General features: G+C 39.3%; 2 protein-coding genes across 4 annotated transcripts in view; both read right to left on the bottom strand.

The window, feature by feature from the left end:
• Positions 1-5,882, bottom strand: part of AQR (aquarius intron-binding spliceosomal factor) — a 91,617-nt gene extending 85,735 nt beyond the window's left edge. The window contains exons 1-2 of the mRNA XM_042942481.1: positions 5,615-5,882; positions 2,201-2,257 (exon numbers count right to left, since the gene is read on the bottom strand). Of these exons, the coding sequence (XP_042798415.1) occupies positions 2,201-2,257; positions 5,615-5,689 (132 nt within the window). The 5' untranslated portion in view covers positions 5,690-5,882. The remainder of the gene's footprint in view (positions 1-2,200; positions 2,258-5,614) is intronic.
• Positions 5,883-6,052: 170 nt separating this feature from the next.
• Positions 6,053-17,918, bottom strand: ZNF770 (zinc finger protein 770). Of its 3 annotated transcripts, none has more exons than XM_042942484.1 (3): positions 17,703-17,914; positions 11,787-13,199; positions 6,053-6,107 (listed from the first exon to the last, which is right to left on the bottom strand). In XM_042942484.1, the coding sequence occupies exons 2-3, from the start codon at positions 13,144-13,146 to the stop codon at positions 6,061-6,063; spliced, it is 1,407 nt and encodes a 468-aa protein (XP_042798418.1). In that variant the 5' UTR covers positions 13,147-13,199; positions 17,703-17,914; the 3' UTR covers positions 6,053-6,060. The 3 variants fall into 3 exon arrangements, with proteins under 3 accessions (XP_042798418.1, XP_042798417.1, XP_042798416.1); XM_042942483.1 differs by lacking the exon at positions 6,053-6,107 and adding an exon at positions 8,444-9,231; XM_042942482.1 differs by lacking the exon at positions 6,053-6,107 and having other exon boundaries at positions 9,981-13,199; positions 17,703-17,918.
• Positions 17,919-19,430: the final 1,512 nt, after the last annotated feature.

Below are 19,430 nucleotides of genomic sequence, written 5' to 3'. Positions count from 1 at the left end.
GAGCCTGGAGCCTGCTTCAGATTCTGTGTCTTCTTCTCTCTCTGCCCTTCCCCTGCTCGTGCTCTCTCTCTCTCTCAAAAATAAATAAAAACATTTTTTAAAAATTAAAAAAATAAAAATATATGAAAATCTTAACAATTAGGTTCAACTCAATGTAGTTGCATCATTAAAATATTCTTGTTATTAGTGAAAAATGACCCTAGGAACCCCCAGACAACATATACAAACACAAACACATACAAACAGCATATAAAATAAAGCAATTCTGGTAGTAATTAAAGTGATCAACACATACATGTTTATGAATACCTCCTGACGAATACAGGGATTACAGGCAAAACAAAAATATATTTACAAATGAAAATTTAAGCTCAAATAATGTAAGAAATTTCTGGTTAAGGGGCATCTGGGTGGCTCAGTTGGTTAAGCGTCCAACTTTGGGTCAGGTCATGATGGTTAGTGAGATCAAGCTCCACACTGGGCTCTCTGTTGTCAGTGCAGAGCCCACTTTGGATCCTCTGTCCCCCTCTCTCTCTTTCTGCCCCTCCTGTCTCTCTCTCTCTCTCTCTCAAAAATAAAGTGTTAAAAATTAAAAAAAAAAAAAAAAAAAAAAAAGAACTTTTCGGTTAAGTTCAGTGTTACCAAGTGTGCCTAAAGCATCACAACTCAATTTACAATGGCAGAACCTAAAGGGAGTCTTCATTAGCTGACCCTTGAACAATGGTGCCAATCCCCCACACACTCAAAAGTTCATCTGTAACTTTGGACTTTCCCCAAATTTAACTAGTAATAGTCCACTGTTGAACAAAAGACTTACAGATAACATAAACACCACATTTCATGTGCTATATATATTATATACTGTACTCTTACTGTATCATATACTGTATGTTATATATATATATATGTATAGTATATACTGTATGCTTACTGCATATACTGTATTACACACTGCTAGAAAAAAGAAAATGCTACTAAGAAAACCATAAAGGGGGAGCCTGGTGGCTCAGCTGGTTAAGCATCCGACTTCGGCTGGGTCATGATCTTGCGGTTCATGAGTTTGAGCCCTGCATCAGGCTCTGTGCTGACAGCTCAGAAAGTGGAGCCTGCCTCAGATTCTGTGTCTCCCTCCCTCTCTGCCCGTCCCCCGCTTGCACTCTGTTTTTCTCTCTCTCAAAAATAAACATTAAAAAAAAAATAAGGAAGAGAAGATACATTTATAGTACCATACTGTGTATGTATATATACATACATGTATACACAGACCCATGTAGTTCAAACTTACGTTGATCAAGGGTCAATACTTGTTAAATGGCATGCAATGTTATCTCTGTTTCATTTAAAGATCTCTCTTTTAAGAATCTATTTCAAGGACTCCTGGGTGGCTCAGTCAGTTAAGTGTCTGACTCTTGATTTTTGGCTCAGGTCATGATCTCATGGTTGGTGAGATCAAGCCCTGCATCCAGCGCAGTGCTGACAGTACAGAGCCTGATTGGGATTCTTTCTCTCTGACCCTCCTCAGCTCCACACAAGCATGCATATGCTCTCTCTCAAAAATAAGCAAAAATAAATTAACAAAACAAACAAACAAAAGAAAATAAAACATTTCAATGAGAATGAATCCTACATTTAGGAATTTTTGTTTTCATTTATCCTAAATTGTTCCAGTTGAACCATAAGTCCATTCCCTTATTTAAATATTACTGGTCTTTAGTTATCTAATCCTCTACCCTAAACAACTCCCACTGCTTCCACCAGTTTTACAAATTTTTATCTCAGTTCATCAACCTAAAAATTAAAAAAAATATATCTTCTATCCTACATGTACTGTCAAAAATTGTACAGAAATCCCTGTATATTTACAAAGATATTCATTACATGGTCATTATAATAATGATAAGTTTAAAATAATCTAAGAATCTATAAACAGGAAAACAAATTATACACACAATTTTTGAAAAGCTTAACACAGTAAAATGACAGTAAAGGTGATCTCTGGGTAGTGATTTTTATTTTCTAATGTGTAACTTCTACATTTTCCAAATATTCTAACATGAGTAATTGTTAGTCTGATAATTAGAAAAGTGTAATTTGAACTTAAAAAGAAATCATGGAATGCTTCTGTTGAATTAGCCCTTAAAAAAAGAGATACAAAGAACGTACCTATTCAAAAAGAATGTCGTAAACCAAAAATACTTACCTTTATATCAAAAGGTGATTTTTTCTTGATATGCGGAGCCCAGTATTTACATGCTAACTGCAAAAGTAAATAGTATAAACAATAAGTCACAGGTTCATATCATTGTCGAGCACAAAGACTGAGATCATATATCAATAAGCTATTTTTTAACAAACACTACAGGCACTGGGGGACAAAGTAATTCTACTTTCTAAGAGGACTATATGGGCAAGCAGGCCAGTTAGCATCCTTGGCCCCAGCCCACTAAATGCCAGTAAGGCCCTGCACTGCACTCTGTCATTGTAATTTTAAAAAACAAAATATACTTTTCTAATCACCGCTAAAGAAATGGTAGGACCCAATTAATAACCACAGTCAAATATCTTCAGCTAGAGGTAAGAAAACCCAGGAACCTCCTAGAAAGAACACCCTAGAACCTACAGATTAAGTGAGCTACCCAAGATTACAATTAGTTAAGAGTTGAGCCAGTATTAGAAAAACAGATTCAAAATCTTCAGTTATATGTATAAAACAATAACCTTCAAGTGATTAGTGGACACATGTAACAAAACCTAAAAAGTTATCTATAAGCGGATTATTACAGAGAATAAAAGAGCTGGTATACTTTAGCAGATTTGGTTTCACTTGGAAATTGTGAATTCTAAACACATACATTCAATATTTCCAGACATTTAGTTGGATTGCATAATATTATATTCAAGAAAAAAGTGGTTTTATTAATATATGTTTTTTAAAGAAACTCAACTACAGGGGCGCCTGGGTGGCTCAGTCGGTTAAGCATCCAGCTTCAGCTCAGGTCACGATCTCACGGTCCGTGAGTTCGAGCCCCGCGTCGGGCTGTGTGCTGACAGCTCAGAGCCTGGAGCCTGTTTCAGATTCTGTGTCTCCCTCTCTCTGACCCTCCCCCGTTCATGCTCTGTCTCTCTCTGTCTCAAAAATAAATAAACGTTAAAAAAAAAATTTTTAAAAGAAACTCAACTACAATCTCTTCAAAAATGAAAACTCTAGCAAGCACAAAGACTCAATATATTCATAAAAAAGTGAATCTGCACAGGGTCTAGTGTATTGGAGGAACTCAAATAATAGCTGATGGACTGATGTATGCATGTAGGCATGTGTGCATGGATGAATGAACAAATAAAATAAAATCTGAAATGGTTACCTCTTCTGTGAAGCTTTCCTCAACCCTACCTGATGGTGATAATTACTTCTGAACTCTACTGAATAGTCTTGTGTTTCTGTATTATTATTTGATTGCTTATCTAGCTTTCCTGCCCACTTAACTGGAACACTTATGAGATGGGACCCATGTCTTCTTTGCTTCTATAGCTAAGCACTTATCACAGTAAACACACTCAAAGGGCCTTTCAAGCAGTGAGGACACTGGTCTTGACCAAGTCTCTCCAAACCAGTAAAATAACGCCCACTTATGTGATACCTTACTAAACTATCAATCACCCTCCAACCTGAGAGAAAATACTTCACCCTCAGTTATTCTATGCTAGTCTCATTTCCTTATTCCACTGCCTATGACATCTAGCCATCTTTTCTTTACCTCATACCATCAAGAGAACTGAATCTGCTCTGTTTTTATGATTCAGGGTCTTCCAAACAAATATGTAAATCTTATCTTCTGATCCAAACTGCTTACTGTAAATATATGATACAGCTTTTCCCTTAGGGTGTAACCTGTGACCTCTCCAACACTACCACCTCCAGGAATATACTGCCCTCCCCAACACTCTCCAGCCTCATGCAAAATAGAAACTCTTCCCAATTCCCACTTAGCATAGCCGCTCTCTCCTCTCAAAAATAAATAAACATTAAAAAAAATTAATTAAAAAAACCCCAAACTACTGTATTGAGAATGAAATCCAAACTTATCTCAGCCTCCAAGTGTATATGATCTGATCCCTACATACTCTCATTTCATACCATTCTCTTACTTTTTAAAAAAAAAATTTAAAGTTTATTTTTTTATTTTGAGAGAGACAGAGACAGCATGAATCGGAGAGGGGAAGAGAGAGGAGAAAGAGAATCCCAAGCAGACCCTGCACTGTCAGCACAGAGCCTGAAGTGGGGCTTGAACCCACTAAACGGGGAGACCATGACCTGAGCAGAAACCAAGAGGGGGACACTTAACTAACTGAGCCACCCAGGTGCCCCTCTCTCCTGTCTCTTATGTTTGCTATCCTTGCCTTCTGGATATTCACACCACAGGGCATTTGCACTTGCTATTCCCTGGACTGTTTTCCTGTTCTTCCCAAAACTGGCTCCTACTTTGCAGTTAGGTCTTAGCTCAAATGTCACCTCAGCTAGGACTTTCCTGACTGCCTTTCATACACCCCACCCCCATCACTGTCACAACGCCGTTTCATTTTCCTGACAGCACTTATTACTGTTTGAAACTATACTGCACCTTTGTCTGACTCATCTCTGTAAAATGCAAACTTCTTAAGATGAAGAAACTAATAAACGGCTTTAACCACAAAATGCAGGTAAATGGGAAAAGGGAGATCTAATCTAGTTAAAGTTGTCAGGAAAGCTACTCCAAAGTAACGTAGATGGATGACAATGAATTAACCATATAAAGGAAGGTGGGAGAAGATGAGGATTCTGAGCAGAAGGAACAATGCTGAAAGACCAGGAGGTAAAAGCATGGCAAATTCAAATACAGGCAGTTCAGTGTGGCTGAAGCAGAGTTAGAAAGAGAGAGAAAAATGGATGTAAGCACAGGCCAATACTTTGAGGGATCCTAGTCATTACCCTAAGGAAAATTATAACTCTTTAACGATTTTAAGAAGGTAAGTGATATGATCAGATTTGCATTTGCGTAAAATCACTGCCAGCAATATGAGCAATATGAAGAATGGGCTGGAGGAGAACAAGAGGAAAGACAAAAGATTTGGATGCCTAAGTCCAGAGAGAAAACAAGGGCGACGTGACTTAGTCTACAGAGAAGCAGACAGATTTAAAAGATACTTAGAATAGAAACATGTAAAATGTAAAGATTAGTTATGCTGCTGAGGGCCACAGGGCTGTTTCCCTAATTACAGCCAACCGCGGTTCACAATGCAACACAGTAAACAGGTTGTAAATGCACGCTCTCGGATAAAACGATTGCTCTCGTCACAGATGCATCTACTTGGAGCAGGTGTCTTGTCAGACTCTCATCACTCCACTCAAACGGCTAAGAAAAACCCTATTCCGCCCTCTCTTAGCCATTATCTCTGCTACGAAACTTTGCCAGTCTCAAATAGGCTAGGGTGCTGTTTCTTCTGCGAAGAAACGAGTGAATGAAGCGACGAACGAATGCCTCCTGGGTGCTCCCAGTCCCAAGGAAAATCCCACCCCCCAGGCCTTGGGGCCTCGACATCTCCTCCCTTCATACACACCAGAGTCGCCCAAGCGCACCTGCGTTACGAACTCCGCGTTGATCTGGGACACAGTAGGAGCCACGATTTTCTTGGGCTGAGCAGGGGCCGCCATGGCAGCACTCTTACTACGCTCCAGTGGTAAGGAAAGGTCCGTAGGAGGAACGGTGAACCCGATACACTTCCCCTAACAGGCAGCCACGGCTGCCTAATTCCCCGAAGCAAGGGCCAGCCAGCCGATAGGTCCTCAGCCTTCACAGTCCCACAAGAAACGCGTACAACAGCCCGTACATTTCCCCGGAAGCGGAACTGAACAGGGACGGAAGTTCGTGTAGGCGTTGGGTCTGAGCTAGAGAAAGCAGGGGCTTCGGCCTCCTCCGCATGCTCCCCCTAGCGGACATCTGAGAGAACACACCCAGCAGTCTGGACCGGGTCTCAGTGATAAATCTCAGGTAGGTGGTGTTGTGAGGGTTTTTCTTGGTAGAGTTAGTTGCAGAGGAGGGGGGAGACTTGACGAGGGGGTTCTCTCCACCCTAAAAAAAAAAAAAAGAAAAAAAAAAACCAGCCTGGTATGCAGGGCTCAGTTTTAACTGTTTTTAACAGATTCATGGAGGTATATAAGTTGACATACAATGTACTGCATGCACAGATTTAGGGTGTAAAATTTGATCCGTTTTCAGTCATACGTCCGTGAAACCATCACCAAAATCAAGATAATACGCATATTCAACGCCCCTCAAAGTTTCCTCATGACTTTTGCAATCCATCCCTGTCGCCCAGATAAGGGGCTAAGAGGTTAGTGACTGAAGAGGCAATGGAGGAAGTAAGTGTAAAATGCATTTGCAACATAAAGGAAAAAAATATAACAGTAACCTGAGAACAGATAAGACTGACGTTGTTTGTCTTAAGGGCTATCTCTTTTTACTCTAAGCGCAGTGGAAATTTTTGATTGCCTATCCTCCCTTCTTTCCAAACACAACTTCAAATTTGACCATTATCCATATCCATACTGTTTTATATTGTATATGTAAAATAGAAAACATAAAAAGATGCATTCCCTTGCTTTCCAGAAGCATGTAGTTTTGTTCAGTGATTCTCAAAGGGTAGTAGTCTCAATATAGCAATAACAGCTAACCTGCATAAGTGCAAATTCCTGGGCCCAACACCAGACATCAGAAACTCTGAGGGTGCGGTTTAGTAATCTGTGCTTTTAACAAACCCTTTACATGATTTCAGTGCACACTGAAGTTTAAAAACCACTGATCAACAGTGACAAGAGAGTTATGAACGAAAAGCAGTGCGAGCATAGGGGATGGAGTGTTTAAGGCAAATCAGAAAAGCTTCCGAAGGAAGTTGTAACATTTAAGTTCAAACTCAAAGCATGAGTAGAAACTTGCCAATGTATATGCAAAATATTATGTGTTCCATATTCGTTTAATAATACCATGGCGTCATTTTTCTTTTCAGTTCTTTCCCCCTCCTAATGCTAACAGAACTCCAGCAGTTAGCCCTGAAACTTAAGCTCTTCTAACCAGCAACAGAAAGCTCGACAAGACAGGAATTAAATGTTCTTTCCCTGATTGTAAAGAGCAGATATTCTGTACCATCAAACACACCTTGGGGCGCTTGGCTGGCTCAGTAGGTGGAGCATGGATTCTTGATTTCAGAGCTTTGAGTTTGAGCTCCTGTGTTCAGTGTAGAGATTACTAAAACAAACAGTAGTCCTTGAAAATGTTATTTCTAACAAAAAATTCTCATAAGTTACCTAGACTTCAAAATTGTTGCTATGTCTTAAAACTGTAGTTCTAATAGGTTGTCTTCTGTAACATGTAAATTGAAATATTTTCAGGGTGCCTGGCTGACTCAGCCAGTAGAACACGTGACTCTTGATGTCAGGGTTGTGAGTTCAAGCCCCATGTTGGGATAGAGATTACTTAAAAATAAAAAATAATAATAATAAACCAGTTCATCATTTCAAAAAAAGTTTTCTGCAAGCCAGTTTTAAACTTTAGTTTTCCCCATAATTATGGAAAACCAAATAAAATCCGGCTCAACTAAATTTAATCTTTGAGTAGAGTGTGAAAGTCTATATCTAATTTAAAATAATAGTAGGTAAACCAGATGGAGACAAGAATATACATGGGAGGAACTAATTCTGTATTTCTTTAGTACAAATCTGGAAAGGAAGGGCAGAGGATAAATGGTTAAGCAGGTAGATCACGTGACATGAAATGGAGTTAACATATCCTTTTGTAGGTGATAAGAAGGTATCAGGGGCTCCTGGCTGGCTCAGTCGGTTAAGCGTCCGACTTCAGCTCAGGTCATGATCTCGCGGTTCATTAGTTTGAGCCCCGCATCGGACTCTGTGTAGACAGCTGAGTCTGGAGCCTGCTTCAGATTCTGTGTCTCCTTCTCTCTCTGCCCCTCCCCTGCTCAATCTCTCTAAAATAAATAAACATTAAAAAAAAAAAAGAAGCTATCAAAGAAATGTAATAAAAAGGAAAAGTAAAAAATAAGTTGGGGCACCTGGGTGGCTCAGTCAAATGAGCGTCCCACACTCCTTTTGGCTCAGGTCACGATCTCACGGTTCCGGGGTTCAAGCCCCATGCTGTTAGCGTGGAGCCTGCTTGGGGTTCTCTCTCTCCCCCTCTCTCTCAAAATAAATAAATAAACTTTAAAAAATAGGTAAAAATGGAAATGATTAAATATCCATGTTAGGAAATTCAGTGTAGAAGGTGGATTGGAGTGGGCCCAGGAAAGTGTTTGGCAATTGGTACCTTATGCCAGTATTATGTGATTTTCCCTTTTTAAAGAAAAAAAAAAAAGTCCAAACTGTATAATTTGAAAGTTTATTTTTAAAATATTCTGAAATTTGAATTCTCCAAGACTCTTAATCACCATCTACTTTCCTTCAACACACACACATTTTGTCCTAAAATTGTTGGCCCTACTGCAGTACAAAACAAGAAACAATAATTCCACTAACTCAGCCAATCAAACTACTTCAGGAAGTAATCATGCTATAGCCTGGAATCACCGAAACAAAAAAATTTTAATAAATCTCCTTAAAGATATTTATAAAGTTTATTTTTTCAGAAAACCAAAGTGATTGATTCAACAATACCAACAGTTCTAGCATGCAGCAAATCATGTAACATCTAATGTTTAATCTTCTTATGGATGTATACAGTTTACTTTCATTCCTATAAAGTTTCCACAAGAAGCTTGCAATGATAAAGGTAAATAAGTATTTTGTTACAGGTACTTCAAATAGCACTACAGTACATCTTTGACAAAATTTGTACAATATTCCAACTTTCAATATGAAACAGCTTAAAAAGGCATGGGCCAAAAAAAAGTATAGTAGTTATCACTTAAGTAAAGAAAGTCTAATAATCATACAAGCACAACACTATTAGAACTCTCCCTGTTTGGGTTGGGAAAGGACTAAATGAGACATTTACTTCAAATAAAATTACATAAATAGTTTTGGAAAATCCCAAAATACATAACTTCAGACGAAAACCCCTTGAACCTATATTCTTGGAAAACAGGAACTAGTTATTCCTTGTTTTTATGCAATAGGTATGTTCTTGAAAAGTTTTGTGTACAGCAAATTCTGTAAACCATCATGTTGCCTGCACTGGAGGAACATATCTGAAGGAAATCGAAGATAAATTATTCTTTAAAACATGATTCTCCTGCACATTTATACATCACTGAGCATTCTCTGTACTGTTGTTTTATGTCTGTGTATTAAACCCAAGGTTCTCAAAATGCGTTTGGAAAAGAAGATACCAATGTCCCCTCCTCTCTCCTGCTACACAAAGACAATTTTTAGAGTATGACACAGAGCTTACAAAGCAAAGAATGTTCATTTTATCCATTCTCAATAGAGGGCTTGCCACTATATTTGTGATAGGACAAATACCCACCTGTTCTTTTAGAAAGCTAATGGTTATTTTCTTTAATTACTAAGAAATCTCATTCTTAAAGATTTTACTAAAAAATGGCAAATATGAAGGACAATTTGTGGTTGTGTAAGTCTTTTATAGCTTAAGATTCAATATTTCCCAAATAATGACAGTGCTGTTTAGAAAAAGGATACCCTCAATTCTGCAAGCACTTTATTCCTATATGGGAATAATTACCTTACTTATCAAAACAATTTATGAATTATCAAAATAATGTTCTTTAGCATTAGACTCTTGCAAGAAACATAGACTTAAAAACTAGAACTAGACCTGGGACATCTGGGTGGCTTAGTTGGTTAAGCCTCTGACTTTGGCTCAGGTCATGATCTCACGGTTCATAGTTTTGAGTCTAGCATTGGGCTCTGTGCTGACAGCTCAGAGCCTGGAGCCTGCTTCAGATTCTGTGTCTCCATCTCTCTCTCTGCCCCTCCCCCACTCATGCTCTCACTCTCTCTCAAAAATAAATAAACATTAAAAAAAATCAAAAAGAAAATAAACTAGAACTAGACCTAGTCCTTGCCATTTGATCAAACTTAACAGATTTACTTAAGTCATATAACCACCCAATGCATGAGGCATTAAAACAAAGTTTTACTAAAGTAAATCAAAGTCTTAGGGAGATGCAGATCTAAAGGGGAGTCTTAAGTCTACAGCTACTGCTGTCAATCACCAAGTAAATAGATGAATTGCATTTATTCCTCTGAAAAGATAACACTGCATACAGAACATCAAAGAGATTATGGCACTTGGACAATATTCCTGATAAGTAAACATGGTAAATGTATACAGGTGCATACTAACTTCTCTCCTACTTTTAAATTTGGGAAAAACAGCAAGCTGGGCAAAAAACCAATTCTAATCACTTGTGGAAAAGGAGGTGAAGCTACCAGAATCCTAAGAATAGCTTGCAAAAGACCAATGAAAATAATACTGTGATTTTCTCATCCATCTTCACTTTTACTGCTTTTGTATTTTTTACTTACAAGAGAAAAAAATTTTGCAATGGAATTTGAGCCACAGGTGGACAAAATTATGCTTTCGTGTGAAATATAAAACAAGTAAAATGTAGTGGGGCTATTTGCTGCAGCTAAAAACCAATTTTTACCTCTCAGTCTTAAGGAGATGGCATGCCTTAAGGAATAAGTCCTTTAAAAAAAAAAAAATGAATGAACTGAGTTATTGTACCACATCTTGGATTTATATTTTCAGTACAGCCAAAGTATATATTAAAATAAAATAAATGCTTACTGTGTGGCATCAAACCATGTTCTTCCCCCTAAATTTAATTTGGCTGTTCCTAAAACATCCTATTAATTTTCTACATACTGTATCTTGCTTCCTACTATGCAGAACAAGCAACTGCCTATGAAATCACCCAACCTAGTGAAGGCCTTTTGGTAAAAATACATTTAAAATGATACAGGCTTTAAGACCAAGATTATCAGAGACTACGAATGTGTTACTGGTTCTGTCAGTTACGTAACTGAATTTGAGAACCACTTTCTCTTGTGGTTAGTCACTCCTTAAAGTGAGTAAGTTGATGTCTCTTCCAATGAGGAGCCTGTCTGAATGTTTTGCCACAGACTGAGCATTCAAATGGCTTCTGCCCTGCGTGAATTAGATAGTGTCTTTCCAGTTTAGATGGAGATCTAAAACTCTTGGAACAAACGCTGCATTGGTAGAGAAGGCCATCATTCCTCTCCGCCCGCCCTGAATAACCACAACAGTGACCGTGATGGCTCTGCTCTGACTGCAAAAGTACACTGGAGAGATAGGGCTGCCTGTTCCTATAGGGGGGACTAAGAATGAAATCCTCCGATTCTGCCTTAACTTTTATTTCTGATATTTGATCTGACTCTGAGGCCTCATATTTTTGGAAACCGGGAGTCTGACATTGTTGGGAAGCATTATAGTTAACATTATCACCTGGATGAATGAGAAGTTGGTTCAAATTTTCAAATTCTACTTGGCAAAGAGATCGTCTATAAGGAATCTTATCAATATGAGTTAATTTGTGTCTTTTTAAATGAGCTGACTGTCTAAAAGATTTCCCACAAACATTACAGCCAAAAGGCCTCTGTCCAGTATGAATTAAATAGTGTCTTTGTAGTTTGGATATAGAAGGGAACACTTTCTCACATTTGTCACAAGGACACATCTTATGTCCAGTATGTAGGTTTTCACTTGGAACTGAAAAACCACACTGAAGCACTTCACAGTTATTAAAGAATTCCTCACCTGATGAACCGTAGATAGATACGTCTTTATTATTCGCTGAATTATCTATAGTTAACATGTTTTCTGTCGTAAGGATACCTTTCAAGTTTTTACCCACATTTTGGTTCTGGAAGTGTTTTTGCCAAGAAAATGGCAAAGTCAATGTTTTCTTCTTTTTATTGCCAACTGTCTTGTATGTTCCATGCTTGCCAAGAGGACCCATAAATGTTCTCTGGGTTTGTTCAGGGCTCTGCTCACCAGAAATAAGATCACAATTTTCCAAGAAATTGTTTTTAAATACTTTTTTCTCAGATCGAAGATTATCTAATTTCTTACCCCCAGCACGTTTAAGTTTAGCCAAGATTTTTTTAACAACGGTTTTATAGTTGTGGCTTCTTTTGAGCCTGCTTGGCATTTTGCCACCTCTGGCAGGAAAACACTTATGTCCATTGAGAATCTGCTCTGATTCAAAACACTCTTCACACTCTGGACACTGAAAAGGGACGATATAAATAGAGTGGACATCAAGTGGATTATTCTCCTCAGATTCACCTAAATCACCATTTTCCAAACTATCCTGCTTTGCATTTAATTTATTAGGCAGCGGGCATGATTCTGGACTCTTCACCTTTAATGAAAGAGTCTGAAAGGTCTTATTCCTGGTATGGATTTGTTTATGCTTCAGAAGTTTGCTTTGAATCTTAAATCCTTTTTGACAAAAACAACATTGAAAAGGTCTTTCTTCTGAATGCGTGAGTTGATGAATTTTTAAATGAGTTGACTGTCGGAAAGACTTACTGCACAGGACACACTTAAAAGGCCTCTGACCAGTATGAATAAGTGCATGCCTATCAAGTTTTGATTGTGATGGAAACATCTTGCCGCAGATCGTACATGCATGAATATTCTTTCTTTTCTTTGTAGGGCTGTATGCAGGATCAGATTTAGAGCACGGGTGTAATGCCCATCTTTCCTCTGTGGTAAAAGTATGATACATCCCATATACCGGCTTTTCTTGCTTGGCCTCCAGCAATCTTCTGACCTGTTTAACGTCATTCTGGTAGGTTTCATTGTGAAGTTGTTGGTGCTTCACAAACGTCTTCAGATTTTTAAAGTGGCGTTGACAAATGCTACATTTAAAAGGCAGATTATGAGTTAGTTGATGTCTCTCCAGATGAACCAGTTGTCTAAAAGTTTTATGACACACATCACATTCAAATGGCTTTTGACCAGTATGAATGAGATAATGCCTAGCTAATTTTGATGGCGTTTCAAAGTGCTTGAAGCAAATATTGCAAATATATGGCCTGTTTCTAGGTAGTTTGTTGGCTACTACACACTGTTGAATCTTTAGCATTTTTAAATTGTTTTCAGCCATCATATTCTTCAGTGATATACTCTGATGAACTCCATGTTCTTAAACTCCACAGATGTCTAAAAATTAAAAATAAAAATGTATTAATTTAAAACTTATTCATATGAAAAGAAATAATTTGTCTTTTGGCTAAAGATATTAAGGGTAGAGAGGAACCTGGACTTTTTCTATGTTTATAAGTAAGTTAATAACTATTTTAGATGAATACTTTAGAATCATAAAACTAACTTCATACATAGAAATGATGAGTCTTTAAATTAAAGAAATCTTTAGGGGCGTCCAGCTGACTCAGGAGATAGAGCATAGGACTCTTGATCTCAGGGTTGTGAGTTCAAGACCCAAGTTGGGTATAGAGTTTACTTAAAAAAAATAAAATTAGGAGCGCCCGGGTGGTTCAGTTGGTTCAGTGTCTGACTTCGACTCAGGTCATAATCTTGCAGTTCCTCAGTTTAAGCCCCACAATGGGCTTTTTGCTGTCAGCACAGAGCCCACTTTGGATCCCATCTCCCTCTCTCTGCCCCTCCTCCACCTCACTCATGCTCTCTCTCTGTCAAAAATAAATAAACATTAAGAGAGGGAAATTAAAAAAATAAATTAAAAAAATATATATCTAAAAATCAATATTAGTTGGATTTCTAATTGAGATAATGCATTAAAAGGGGACTGAAATGAATTTCTTAACATTAAATAGACCTTTTAATTCCAATTTTCCTAGTTCTCTAGTAAGTAGCTTTGTCAGTATTTGTTATGTCATTTAAAAAAAATTAATCTAGACAGGTAAGAAGTGTAAGAATTAAAATATAATACTAAAAATAAGATGTATTTGCATTTAATTATAGCATACCATGGGCACAATCTGAGAAGGCAATGTTTCAGATACCAAAGTTGGATTTCTTAGCCACCTCATTAACAGTATTTATTTTTTTATTTTTATTTTTATATAGAGAGAGTGTGAACGGGGTAAAGGGGCAGAGGGAGAGAGAGACAGAATCCCAAGTAGGCTCCATGCTCAGCTCAGAGCCTGATGCAGGGCTTGATCCCATGACCCTGGGATCAACGCCTGAGCCTAAATGGAGTCAGCCGCTCAACTGACTGAGTCATCCAGGCGCCCATAACAGTATTTACTTTTAATTACTTCTTTGGACCAACAAAGACAACATGGACAGCTGGGAGAAAATGGCCCAGATAACTGGGGTTCTAGTCCTAGATTTGTCACCATATGATCTCAGTGGCAGAAAGAAAGAAATACAGATTCTTCATCTCTAAAATGGGAAAAATGCCTCCTGGCCTGCCTACCATATCAAGTTGTGAGAATCATGGAGATAATGCATCTGAATGTGCTGGAAAACTGTGAAGCAATACACAAATGTAAGGTATTACTTAGCTCAACAGTAATCAAATTTTAAAGCTTTATCCTTGTCTGCATAATTTTTTAGGGTTTCTACCTAAGAAATAAATACATTAACTAAATTTGTAGTTATGTCTTCTTTGCATTTTGTTGTTCAGCTCTCAAAAGACATGTACAAAAGCAATGAGGCAAATTGGCTACTTCTATATTTATCGATGGCTAAGTAATTTGAAAGTTGAGTGTGGTTCACTTTTCAGACAATATAATAAAAGGATCATTTTGGTCTTGAAGTTAATATGAAGATAAAAATGGTTTCTCCAATATCCCCCTAGAGGACACATTCAAAAGTTTACCAGGTATTTTCACAAAAACCTATCTTCCCTTTTATCAGAAACCAATTTTCTTCTAATCCTTTTACTACCTTAAATAAGGGGATCAGAGATTTAAAAAAAAAAAAAAAAAAAGCTCCTCTAGCTTTCTCATCTAATGTATTTTCTCGTTGAGATCAGAAAGTTGATCAATCTACCAGAAACTCCGCGTTCTTTCTGTCAGCTGATCTTGCGAATATTCAACATATATGCTATTTGCTATTAACTGCCTTGTCCTAGAAGACACCTTAAACACAAAGTCACAAACACACCCACTGTGGTTCTCTTCAGCAATGTGAATTAGAAACATGCAAAAAATTCATTTACTGAGCAAGTATCTTCTACCAGTTGCTGTATCACTGTTTTTCAAAGTGTACATCGCTACCCACTAATGGATTATGAAATCAATATAGTGGGTTATGATCAGCAATTTTGTTTAATAAAAAGTAGAATATATCAGATTGTATTACAAATAGTAAAGATAAATACGGTTTTGTGAAACTTCTGTATAAAGATTAAGAAAGTTTGTGAAAGCTGTTCCTGGTGTTATCTCTTCAGACAACACTAGACAGAGGAACCCACAACAAATCAATCACTTTATTCAAAGTAACCAAATAATCTATTAGGTAAGATTGGGGCCCACAGGATGAGACAGGATTACTAAGGAAAGCAACAGTATCTGATTTTCTTCACTTGGCCCATATAACCCCCCAAATTTATCAAAAAATTTAATTAGAGGCCAAATGGAATATGCAACACTAGTCTATGCAAAATAAAAGACTCTGACTACAAGCCACTATATTAATTTACAAAATGTACTATATAACGCAGATATCCATGTTAGTGACAATCAGCTGTTGGTGCTATTAATATGCATTTTCATTACACGGAGTTACTGGTGAACAACCTCCAAATCCCTAAACATGCTAACACAGCGACAGTTTTGGGTATTAAAATTAAGTCATGAATCCAGTAAATTGCCAAGAACTTGGCAATTTATTTCATTCCTGTCGAGCTATCAGGTGTCAAGGTGGTCAATTAGGACAATGAGCCAAAATGAAAGTAATAATCAAGCCTTTATTCACTTACTGCCACAGTGCAAGCAAAAGGCAAAACAAGTACTGGTTCCCCAGGGTCCATTGAACAGAACTATACTAGGTGAGGATCAGATGGATGCAGTGCACACAATCATCTCTCTGCAGAGGAGGCCAGAACAAAAAGGCTTCTGCCTCCTCATGGATCTGTGGGCCAGGGGAAGACGAAGGAAGGGAAGACGAAGGAGTGGAAAGGTCCTGAGTCAAAACGGAGAAAAGTACCTCAAGCAAGTCCCTCCCCCCACCTACCCAAAGAGGTCTTGGTGGGCACAGAGGCACCTGGGAAATACTTCAGCCAAGATCTTTCAGAATGGAAGTACCTGAGCCAACAATGCAATCTAGTATAAGCCTGGGTAGCAGGAGGGAAGGAGTGAGTCCTTGACTGCAACTCCCCCCAGAAACTGGCCATGCACAAGTCTGGTGTGAAGAGGGCAGTTTCCTCCAGAAGGCCAGCCAGCCAAAACCATGCAATTGTCTACAGTCAGGCCTGAAAGATCACACAAAGGATTCTGGCCTACAGCTGACCTCCTCGATTCCTACTGTATAGTTTTCCTCTTTAATAGTTTCCATGGAATACTCTTGAAAAAATCCCACACTTGCACCACATACAACAACCATCTCCGATTCTAACAGGGTTCCTATGCCAGAAAGTGTCTATGGCTGATCACCTACCACTAGCACTAAAACTGTATTCTGTTGTCACTTGCCTTCACACCATGTGGGAAAGCACTTACTGGGAGCCCTGTACTGTTGGAACCATTGGTGGCAACCAGTGATCTCATCTGCTATTTATAAGCCATAGCTTCGGGATCCCCAATGCTCCAAGTGCAGTACCCTATGTACTTACACAGGGTGCATATTAATTTGATAAAGCTCCAAATCCCACTTCAACTGATTCTCTGTGCTCTCAATTGATATTTTTGTTGTTGGTAATCCCAAAGAAGAAACAAACAAACAAACAAACAAACAAGACCAAGCCAACACCATGTTGTTTTTCCTATGTTAAATTGAAAATAAAAAAAAGTAAACCTCAGAGGTTCAACCTGAAGATTATTCTGACAACTGCAAGACAACACTCTGTTGGAAGACTGTAAAAACCGATTTAAAAAATTCCAAGACGCTTCCCGACTGAAAGCCTGTTGGTTTTTTACCCTTACCTAACACCATCAAAGCGAAATAAGGATCTCACAAAAAGCAAGTGAACAAAAAAAGACCGGAGAGAAACTTGGATCACTTCCAGCTGGGGAATAATCTCTGGCGACATTGATCACAACCTTTCCTCCTTTGTGGCCGCTTCTGCCCCACTTCCCCTGGCCCACTCTCGTGGCCTTGAACCCTCACCTCTCGTCCCAGAGGGGCTGAAATGGACAGAGGACCCTGACATCTGGCCGTCGCCCTAATCGTCCACAACCAATAAGCACCTAGGGGGTCCAGCCGAATCCAGAGACTGCAAAATCCCACACTAGGAAAGGAAGGGTGAAAACTGCTTTGGCCGCAGCCAGGGGAAAAATGCCACAGGAGACTCGACCCACAGCAGGGGAAAAGCATCCTTTCTGCGCCTTCCTCTAGGAGACAGACTGCCGTCCCCCATGAGACGCAGTCGGGAGGCGGGGAAGTGGAAAAGGAAAGGGGCTAAGGTCTTGGCGCCCCCGCTATGGGTCCCCGGACACCTTGGAGAGATCGAGGCAGGCCCGACCCTTCCCGAGGATCGCTCCACCTCACACACGGACTCCTCAAGTCCTCCTCACGCACCTGGAGCTGGCACGGACCGGGTAGGCGCGCATCTCAGGGCCCAGACGCCGCGAAGGCTACGGGCGCACGTCCGCAGGGCTGGCGCGGCGACGGGCTGAGCGCGCAGGCGCAGCGCTCGGGAGCGCCCAGGGACGCGGTCCGGCTGGAAACCGGCTCCCCCCACCCCAGGGCCGCCCTTCCTTAGGCGTGGTCTGCCAGGGGGCTGGGTGGTGGTGGGTGGGGGCTCCAGAGGTGGGTCCCTACCCCCAGCGCCGCCCACACCGCAGTGCCCTCGCGGGCGGAAGAGAATAGACAAGTGGAGAAGGGCGTTTGTTGAGATGGCTCTGACAATTCGATGAGATGAATGTAAAGTGCTCAACATAGTGCCTAGAGCGTAGTAAGCCCTTAAATAGCTTTATCATGTATTACTTTTTATATTAAACACAACTTTATAAAGTGATAGGATCTCATTTTAAAAGTGAGCAAAATGAGGCTGAGGCGATAAGAAACACACCATGTCACACAGCTGATAGATGGTAGAGATGGAATTTGAACACAGGTAGGCTAGTACTAGACCTGAACTTTTAATTCACTACTTCTTCCCAAATTATAGATCATCTCTGTATTGTATGTGGACACAAGTAAGGGTTAAATGTTGTAGTTAAGTTACAGACTTGGGTGGCACATTATTATTGAATAAGATGTTTAAGATGTGAATAAGATCTACCCGAAATTTTAAGTACAAAAGACATTGGAAAATTATTGTGGATTTTTGCAGGTTCAGACTGTAACTGTCTCAGCTTGAGAGATGAGGTCATGAGGACAGGTAACAAGCACATTTTCTTTCAACTGTAAGTAACTTCCTGCATTACTTTTCAAGGACCACTGACAACAAAAATGGTTATTTCTAATGTCGATATACGTTCCTCTATTTAAAAAGGAAAAAGTTGGGCCAGTGAAAAGTAAGTGTCTATTTTCCGTGTGGTAACATGAGGAAATGGCTAATAGAAAATAAGCTTTTGCTTTTTATATAGCAACCTTGGAGGAGTCACATTTGGAAAAGGTTGAAGCCCTTACTTTCAACAGAAGCAGAGATAGAGAGAGGAGGGGAAAACCTTTAGGTGTCCTAAGTACTAACCCCAGTATGGGGACTCTGTGTGTTCAGATAACCCTTGGGGACTTGCTCCATTCTGCAGCTTCTCCTGGAAGTTCAGCTGACTAAACCATGCAAACAATTGCATCCATCACCAGCCACATAAATCCTCAGGAAAGATATGAAACTGTGAGAGAATATTACGTGAGATTTGGAACCAATGGAGGGTGCATTGCCTGCAAAATACATAGGCCTTTGCACCAAGAGCCTGAATTTGGAGTGTGGAACACAGATGAGACATGAATAAGCAATTCTCCAAGGCCACATACCCTACATCATAACTTTCCCCCATTCACTCTGAAAGCCATCTCAGGAGCCTTCTGGGGGAAAAGGAGAAGTTATCACAAGTAGGTCATCAGAAAGATTTCACTGATTAGGTAAGATTTGAATGGGGACTCAGCAATGGGTACAATATGGATAAACAGAAACTGTAAGGGCAGGATAGAACATTGTAGGGAGGGATGGTAGTGACAAGGAAAAATGGCAAGACATACCTTTGAGTTAGTATCTTACCTCTGCAACTCACTAGTATATGTCCTCAAAAGTTACTTAACCTTGGGGCACCGGGGTGGCTCAGTTGGTTGAGCATCTAACTT

This window comes from Panthera leo, chromosome B3 (assembly GCF_018350215.1).
Source record: "Panthera leo isolate Ple1 chromosome B3, P.leo_Ple1_pat1.1, whole genome shotgun sequence".
Taxonomy (NCBI): domain Eukaryota; kingdom Metazoa; phylum Chordata; class Mammalia; order Carnivora; family Felidae; genus Panthera; species Panthera leo.
This window is presented reverse-complemented; position numbering and strand designations above follow the sequence as displayed.